Source organism: Mus musculus, chromosome 7, assembly GCF_000001635.26.
Source record: "Mus musculus strain C57BL/6J chromosome 7, GRCm38.p6 C57BL/6J".
Taxonomy (NCBI): Eukaryota; Metazoa; Chordata; class Mammalia; order Rodentia; family Muridae; genus Mus; species Mus musculus.
Window position 1 is genome coordinate 127991373 of NC_000073.6, and position 8686 is coordinate 128000058.

General features: G+C 45.5%; 1 protein-coding gene across 1 annotated transcript; it reads right to left on the minus strand.

Moving 5' to 3' along the window:
* On the minus strand, positions 1 to 2495 carry Pycard (PYD and CARD domain containing). The gene is made up of 3 exons (NM_023258.4): positions 2011 to 2495; positions 1743 to 1799; positions 1 to 1593 (listed from the first exon to the last, which is right to left on the minus strand). Exons 1-3 carry the CDS (start codon positions 2279 to 2281, stop codon positions 1340 to 1342), a joined length of 582 nt encoding a protein of 193 aa, NP_075747.3. The 5' UTR covers positions 2282 to 2495; the 3' UTR covers positions 1 to 1339.
* Between the last annotated feature and the right edge of the window lie 6191 nt (positions 2496 to 8686).

Here is an 8686-nt window from a genome sequence, read left to right on the forward strand (position 1 = left end):
CACAAAGGACCCTTCTAATAGACTGTGCATACCAATAAAAGGCAACCTTTTTTGTCCTCTCCAATCACTAATAAGATTTCACGTGAACTTGTTAGGCCTTTGATCCCAGGCCTATTTAAGACAGGGATCTAGGGGTCAAGTGAGATTCAAAAAATTCCATAGGTAGGACCATAAATAACACTTGGAAGAGTAGCTACTGGACTGGGGATGAAACTCGGTTGTAGAGAGCTTCGTTCACCCTGGTTTTGTCTTCTGTCCACTGAATGATGGCAATACCTGTTAATCTCAGCACTGCTGAGAGACCTGAAAGTACAGATGAGAGAAACAGAATGGCCCTGAAGCTCACAGCCCAGAGTTAGTATGCAGCAAAAAGAACAGGAACTCCTCCCTACCTCAAGGTAAGAAACAGAACTCTGGAGTTTGTCTTCAAGCTTCTGTGCAGACATGCACCCGTGTTTATATTCACACAATACGATCTTCATTTCTTTAAAGGATAAGCCCTTGGGGTTGGAGAGATGATTCTGCAGTCGTAACGACTGCTTTTTCCAGGGGAAACCCATGTTAAATTCCCAGCATTGTGTGGAGGCTCAGCCAGTAACTCCTGTTCCAGGGGATCTGATGCCCTCTTCTGGCTTTGGTTGGCATTGCATGAAATGGTGCACACATATGAACAGCCCCACCCCCAAAATCCACACATAATTAAAAAAAAAAAAAGGCTTGGGCTGGGCATGGTGATACATGCATTTAATCTCATAACTCAGGAGGCAGAGCTGGGCAGATCTCTTGAGTTAGGCCAGCCTTGTCTAGACAGGAGTTCCCAGAGCCCAAAGTCTTCTACGGACTGGTTTGTTTCTAGGTGCCTTTCTAAGCCCCATTGCCTGTTTTTTTTTTGTTTTTGTTTTTTTGAGATAGGGTTTCTCTCTGTACCCTTGGCTGTTCTGGAACAGCCTCCTCTGCCTCCTGGTTGCTGGGATTAACCATTACCTGGTTCCCATCCCCCCCTCTCGCTTTTTAGCTTGACCTGGATAATGTTACATGTGTTCTCAAAGGTAGCCTTTTGGGATAATATGGGAAAAGCTCCCAAATGGGGAGCCAGGAATCATTTGAGAAGCCTTTGCACTAGAATGGAGAAGCCATAACTTGGGTCTGTGGAATTTAGGTGTTGGAGACTGATTTGTGCATGTTTGGTATATGTTCTACCACTGGGCCACATATGGCCTTTGGAAATGTAGCTTAGCTCAGCAAAAACATCCCAGAGAGTAAACACAAATACAAATTGTTTTTTCAAAAATTGTGTATACAAAGTCAGGAGCTAGATAATGTAGCTGGAAAAGATACCTCAGCTCTGCTCCAGGTCCATCACCAAGTAGGGATGTATTTCCTTCAAGGCCTGGAGGAGGGAGTCCTTGCAGGTCAGGTTCCAGGATGGAACAAAGCTGAAGAGCTTCCTCATCTTGTCTTGGCTGGTGGTCTCTGCACGAACTGCCTGGTACTGTCCTTCAGTCAGCACACTGCCATGCAAAGCATCCAGCACTCCGTCCACTTCTGTGACCCTGGCAATGAGTGCTTGCCTGTGCTGGTCCACAAAGTGTCCTGAGGGTGGAAGTGAAAGCAGTGTTTAAAACTGCTTCAAAATTTACTAACGCAGTTTTAGGGGTTGGAGAATCAAGGAAAGCCACCCACCATGACTACATAGGCAAAGATAGGCTGTGCAAGGGTGTGGTAGGGTGGGGAGGCCTCACCTGTTCTGGCTGTACTCTGAGCAGGGACACTGGCTGCAGCTGCCACAGCTCCAGACTCTGCAAAGAAATGCCAGGTGGATCTTTATCAACAGACTTTCAGGGGTTCACTCCCACTCCACCCACGGTGCTAAGTTCAAGGCTACAAAGGGAAGATTTTTTTTTTTTTTTTTTTTTTGGCTATGGCAGGAGGAACAGTTAAGCGCCAAAGAGGCAAGCCTCTGCTGGTGTGCAGGAAGTTGAGGGTAGACGAACAAGGGGACACACTCACCTTCTTTAGTCGTTTGCAGCTGCTCAGCCAGCTCCTGTAAGCCCATGTCTCTAAGCACAGTCATTGTGAGCTCCAAGCCATACGACTCCAGATAGTAGCTGACAAGTTTGTCAGTGAGATCTATGGCGTCCATCTGCAGCAGGGCCCCGCGTGGGATGCGCCCATAGCCTTCTCGCAGTTGCACTGTCAGCAGCTTCATCTTGAACTTTTTGAGTTCATCCCCTGACAAGTTTTCAAGAGCGTCCAGGATGGCATCTCGTGCCCGCCCCATGGCTCTGGGGTGGGCAGCCGCGGTCACCTTTTACTCTTGCTGCTGCTCGCCTGCTGCAGCCTGCCTGCTGCCAGCCCGCCAAGACCAGGAAGTCAGCTGCTTAGGCCGATGGGCATGCTGGGACTCCCCCACCCTCTTTTCTTACAGCTCCTGTTCTTTCCCCAGCAAACTAGTTTTGGTTTCCGCCCCTAAGACTTTCAGACTTGGCTTTTTGGCTAGGCTGAAGAAACTAGGTGGAGGTGGGTTGGTGGAGGAAGTGGGGTGGGGACAGAGGGTGGAGCTAAGTTGTTACTCTGGCAGGTCCGGAGATGCTGAGAGACTCAATAGAGCTTACTTGCAAACCAGCTGTTGCTGAAAAGCAACCTGTTTCTGTTGAGTTTCTTGGAGCATAGAGGTTTAGAATCTTGGAAATCTAGACGCCCCAAATTTTGTTTCCCCAGATCTTAGGATCCACTCACATGCCATTGAATATTAGAATTTTAACAGCTAGAACACTAAGCCCCTTGAATTCCACAGATTTGGACAAAATGAAGTGCGAAAGAGAGTGACTATGTCTTCACCTTAGTTTCTTTCAGCTAAAAGTTTTTGTCACTCCCATCTCTCAGCCTCACATCTGCTAGAAGGTGGGGGACCTGGGCTCATGATGGGTTGGGTTGGAAGGGCTAAGGCTTCTTGAAACCTTACCAAATGCCCCAGCTATTAAATATTTTGTAGTGTGATGACAACTGGAGTGTAGAGACCTGAGTAGACAGCTAGCTACCCCCTTACTCCTGGGCTGGTTAGGATGACCTTGGAGCCTGCTCTGTACCCAGAATTCCTAACTGGCTTTAAACATGGCTGGGGGTCTACTGGTCCATCCCAGTTTTGATCTAGTCAGTCTTGTTTTATACCACACTGCCAGTTTACCCTTATCTTCAAGCTCAGTTCCTCTGGAGTTGCTTTTTCAATTCTTTGCACATGCTGTTCCCTAAACCTTGAAATTGCTTCTCTCTCAGACAAATGCTTGGCTCCTCAACCCTCAGGTTAAATGTTACTTCCTCCGAGAGTCCAGTCTTAAGAGTCCTCCATCTACCCATCTAGATCATATTGCTGCTAGTGAACAAAGCTACTTTTTTGTAGCTCTTGTGCTTTTGTGGGGGAGGGGAGGCTAGGGAGGTTGTTATAATGCCCAGCATGTGCCAAGGGCCCGCTACCTAGTCACCACTTAATGCTTTGCCTATTTATTTACTTTAGATAACCTTGTTGTGTAAGCTAGGCTAGTCTTGAACTCCTGATCCTTTTTGCTCAGCCCCCTGACTGGTTGGAATTGGAATAGCAGGTGTATTCTACCACATCTGGCTTAAGGAGCCTCCCTCCTCTATACAGGATGCCATTCTGTAGCCCTGGCTGTCCTGGAACTCGAGATCCACGTGTCTGCATCGCAAGTGCTTGGATCAAGGTGTGTGCCACTAGGACCAGCAGAGTTTTAACTCTTGACACTTTACAACTATGGATTAAGTTTGCAGGGTGACAGAGTGTCCATCCTTGTGGCATGGTATACCAGCAGCAATTGTGGTGAGATAGCCAGTGTACCTTGACTCATGGCTTATGGTTCCTCATTGATCCCTCCATAATTTTCAGATCATTATGGCCATATATGCATCTTACAGCCTACACAAAGGATGTTGTCCCTTTCCTACTCCTATGAGTCCCCAGATTCCTCAGAGTCAAATGTCATTACTAAGTAATTTTCAACTCTTCTTTAGGCTGGGATCCTCCATAAGTGTCACTTACATGCTTTTTGACAGTCCTTTTAATGGGAAAGATAGCCATGTACAAAAGGGACGATGGACTCAAGAGCACCTTGGTCTGATAACTTATCAGCTTAGCTTCTGTCTTTTTAAAAATAACTGGTCAAACCTAGGGCCTCGTGCATTTATTTGTTTCATTTCTGTTCCCAACATGACTTTCCCTGCTATTTTACCCTCTGTTTTCTCCCCATGATGTTCTTCCATGTCTCTGCCACAGTTTTTATAATATGATGTGTCTACTTTTTCTAGAGTCTGAGAACTTAAGAGCAGAAACCAGATCTGGACCATCTCTGGCCAATACCCAGCATAGGGCTTGTCACTGACTTAGCCTTGAGGGGCCTTCATAGAATGACAAAAGTCCTAATCCTAGAATCGTAGAAATATACGAGAGACAGAGGCAGGAGGTTTTGCCCCATGCACAAAACTGAGGCGAGGTGCAAGAGTCTGATTTGCAAAGAATGATACCCCAGATTCAGATAGTATGCAATAGCAAAGAGCTTTTGTTCCGCTGAGATCCAGCTTGCAGGCTCTGCCATACGACAGCATGGAAGATGGAGGCGTAGGGTAGGCTTTGCAGTTTTAAAGCCTGTTAGGGCAGGAGTGGGTGCCTTTTACCTTTCTTTCCCTTGGTTGGTTGCCTTTGTGATTCTCTAAGGCTCTGGGGGATTTGGGGCACTTTTGCTGATTAGCTATACTTGGTTCAAGCTGGGTGGTGGGGCAGCTTCTACAGCTTCTGACTGACTGCCCATGGGGTTAGAGCAGGCTCGATAATGGGGCAGCTTCCTGATTGGCTAACCATGAGGTATGGTTTGTTTTTTATTTTCCTGGAATTGACTTGTTTCAGACTTTTCCAGTTCTGGGAAACAGAAACTTAGGCCTCGTCTCCCAAACTTCCAGTTTGCAGCCTGTCATGGAGTCAGCTGGCTCTGGCTAAACTCTGTCCTCACAAGGTAACTAGCCTTATGGCAGATTTAGACTGGCTTAAATGGGGTAATTGAGATACAAGCTAGTGGGAACAAGCCAAAGCTTATGACCTAGGCATTTATTCATAATTAAGTTTCAGAGTCCTTATTCTGGGAACAAAGAGGCCAGGTAGAAAAGCTGGTGGCTACAAGAAGGCTACATAAAGAAACCTTGTCTCACCTCCCCACCTCCACAAAAAAAAAAGCCCTAACCTGTTGTTGCCTAAAAGCCTTAATTGTAACAGGTGCTGAACATTTTGCTCAGGACCCTATGACTGTGCTCGGGGATTTCTTAGAGCTAATCTGGCAGGGAGTTTGCCTCAGTATAGAGTGTAGGCTGAGGGCTGGAGAGATGGCACAGCAGTTAAGAGCATCATATTCTGGTGGCTCACAGCCTTATATAACTACAGCTCCAGGTGACCCAACACGTGGCCTCCAAGGGCACACACACATATTCACATACTTTTAAATAAATAATTAAAAATAAAGAGTGTAGGGTGGTTATTTTTATGGGGTTAGCAATTCTGACTGTAGCTGTGTGTTTGTTTCTCCTCTGCAAATGACCCTGAGTGTTTTGCATTTGTGCATAAATTTGATAACTTTCAACTATTGGTTTTTTGAGGCAGGATTTTGCTATGTATCCCTGGCTGTCCTTGGATCTTGCTTTGAAACCAGGCTGGTCATGAACTCAAGAGATCAGCCTGCTTCTGCCTTCTGAATGCTGGAGTTAAATGTGTGCACCACTGCCAGGTGTGGTGGCGCACGTCTTTAATCCCAGCACTCGGGAGGCAGAGGCAGTCGGATTTCTGAGTTCCAGGCCAGCCTGGTCTACAAAGTGAGTTCCAGGCCAGCCAGGGCTACATAGAGAAACCCTGTCTCAAAAACCAAAAATATGTGTGCACCACTATACCTGACACTTTCAACTTCTTATAATAGATTTGTGTGTTATCTTCTTGTCTTGTTTCTTTTTTTTTTTTTTTTAAAGATTTATTTATTATTATATGTAAGTACACTGTAGCTGTCTTCAGACATACCAGAAGAGGGAGTCAGATCTTGTTACGGATGGTTGTAAGCCACCACGTGGTTGCCGGGATTTGAACTCTGGACCTTCAGAAGAGCAGTCAGGTGCTCTTACCCACTGAGCCATCTCACCAGCCCTTCTTGTCTTGTTTCTTAAGACAGGGACTTCACATGTAGCCCTAGCTGGCCTGGAAATTGTCATGAAGCCTAGGCTGACCTCAAACTCACAGAGCTCTGTCTGCCTCTTCTTCCAAATGCTGGGATAAATGGTGTGTGCCTCTACACCCAGCTATTTGTATTTGTCTTACTTATTGAATGATTGATACTGTTAAAAAGGCATGCTTTTAATTGAAATTTGGAGGCTGCAGAAAATGGCACGAAGAAAGAGAGAGAGAGAGAGAGAAACCTCTGAAGAACAATGGGATCCTCACACTCACTTTTCTGGTGGTGAGAGGGGATCCATTTGGGTCAGGTTTGACATCTGACCAGTTACACATAACTCATATGTTCAGACCAAGACATGGAGATCCTGGACCATACTGGCCTCAAACTTAGAGATTGTCTTGCCTCTGCCTTAAGTGCTGAGATTAAAAGAATGTGCCACTATGCCTGGCAAGAACACGTATTTCTAATATTTCCAGAACACTGGGCAAGTTACTCAACTTCCTCTGTGCCTCCTTTGTTCCCTAAGGCACAGGCAGGGACAGTGGGGGTTGGTTACATGACCCCAAAAAGTTAGAGGCTTTGAAGTGCTTGGAACAAAGCTGGCATATAGAATTTCAGCCTTAGTTTTCCAGCCTGTGGGTTGGGATGTTAGTGATCTCTCAAAGTTGCAGGGAGGGCTCACTGGAGAAATTAGTGGTAATAATTGCAATAATATCAATACCTAGCATTTGCCGAACATGTTCTGAGTGCTTGTCAGATGTGGCTCACACCTGTAATCCTCAGTGGGCCAATGGAGGTCAGCTCGGACTACATATAGAACACTAGGCTATCCTGGACCTAGGTATATCTGTCTTAGGTAAACAGGAGAGCCTATCCCCAAGTCCAAAGAACTAACCTTTTGAATCTTTATAATAATCAAATATTTATTACAACATGTAACCCCCATTTTAAGAGATAATGAAGAGTAGGAGAAATAAAAGTTCCCAGGACTCTTCAGTTTCCTGGGAGAGAACGTGAGAAAAACAGGCTAACTGACTTGTGCAAGATCATACAGTGAGATACTACAGTCAGGATTTGAATGTAATAGTGGCAGATAGCACTTCCTAAGCTCTTGAATGGTGTCCTTGTTTATTTGGCATGTTACACTCTTTACTCCTCATGGTAGCATGTACATGTAGCCCTATGCATCCTGGCTGCCCTGAAACTCATGTAGACCAAGTTAGCTTCACATTCACAAAGATCAGCCAGGTGGTAGTGACACACACCTTAAATCCCAGCACTTGGGAGACAAGAGGCAGGCAATTTCTGAGTTCAAGGCCAGCCAGGTCTACAGAGTGAGTTCCAGGACAGCCAGGGCTATTCAGAGAAACCCTGTCTCGAAAAACAAAAAAACAACAAATTCACAAAGATCCACCTACCTCTGCCTCCCAAGTGCTGGGATTAAGGGTGTGTGACATTACTCCCAGATAGCATCTCACTTTTTAGTCCAGGCTAGCTTCAAACTTGTGGCTGTTTTCCCACCTCAGCTTCCTGAGAGGAGCTAGGGTCACAGATATGAGCCATTTATGGGACTTCTCGCTCTGGCTGTTGGGAGGCTTTCCCTGGATACAAATTGAGAGCTGTCCTCTGAGCCCCAGGGCCCTTGGAGGAGTTTGGCTTCAGGAGCAGCAACACTGGTTCCCTCCTTCTCCTCCCTTCTTGTTCTGTCTTGTACTGTACTTGTACCTGTTTAAAACAATGCCCTTTTCATGGGTCAAATAAGAGAACTCGTCTGTCGTTGTCACTTTTGTCTATGAATACTATGCACGGATCAAATCTAGAATCTGTAGCCTCAACTTGACAATGATGGAAATTCTAGATGAGGTAAAATTTTTGAATATTAGTTTTTGAACTTAAATGAAACTGCTTGTGGCTTCAGCAACCAGCTCTAAAATATACAATTGCTCCACACCCTTCCTGTTACAAACATCAGGCCAACTCTGAGCAGTTCAGTATCATCGAAGTGGGTGGGGTCTTAGAGAGAATGAAGAGTAGGAGAAATAAAAGTTCCCTGGATTTTTGAGTCTCCTGGGACAGAACACTAGCTTCAGAGGAGTAGGGTTACAGCATGCTTGAAATACCAACACTCAAAGACCAAGGCCCAGAGCCTCCAAAGAAGACAGAATTTAAGACAGAAACTCTGGTCTGGGTAAGAATGGTTGAGGGGAGGAATGAGTAAAGCCAGCTCAAGGCTGAGCAAAACTGATTGAATCCGAGAGGACAAATGAGAAAGAGTTTCTGTGTCTGTTCCTTTTTGGAAATAATTGATCATCATAGTGTGCCATGCACTTTATTCTAAGCATGAAACAACATTTATATTCTAGCAGAAAACAATAAAGCAATCAAGTCAAATGTGTTATATGTTAGATGGTGATAATTGTTATGCAGAATGAAGAGGCAGACATGGGGGAGTTGGGGGAGACATGAGA

Coding starts and splice junctions, on each gene's coding strand:
- Pycard (NM_023258.4), bottom strand. CDS start 2,281: ATGGGGCGGGCACGAGATGCCATCCTGGACGCTCTTGAAAACTTGTCA. Junction 1,800..2,010: donor GCTGCAAACGACTAAAGAAG/GTGAGTGTGTCC, acceptor ATTTCTTTGCAG/AGTCTGGAGCTGTGGCAGCT. Junction 1,594..1,742: donor TCAGAGTACAGCCAGAACAG/GTGAGGCCTCCC, acceptor TTCCACCCTCAG/GACACTTTGTGGACCAGCAC.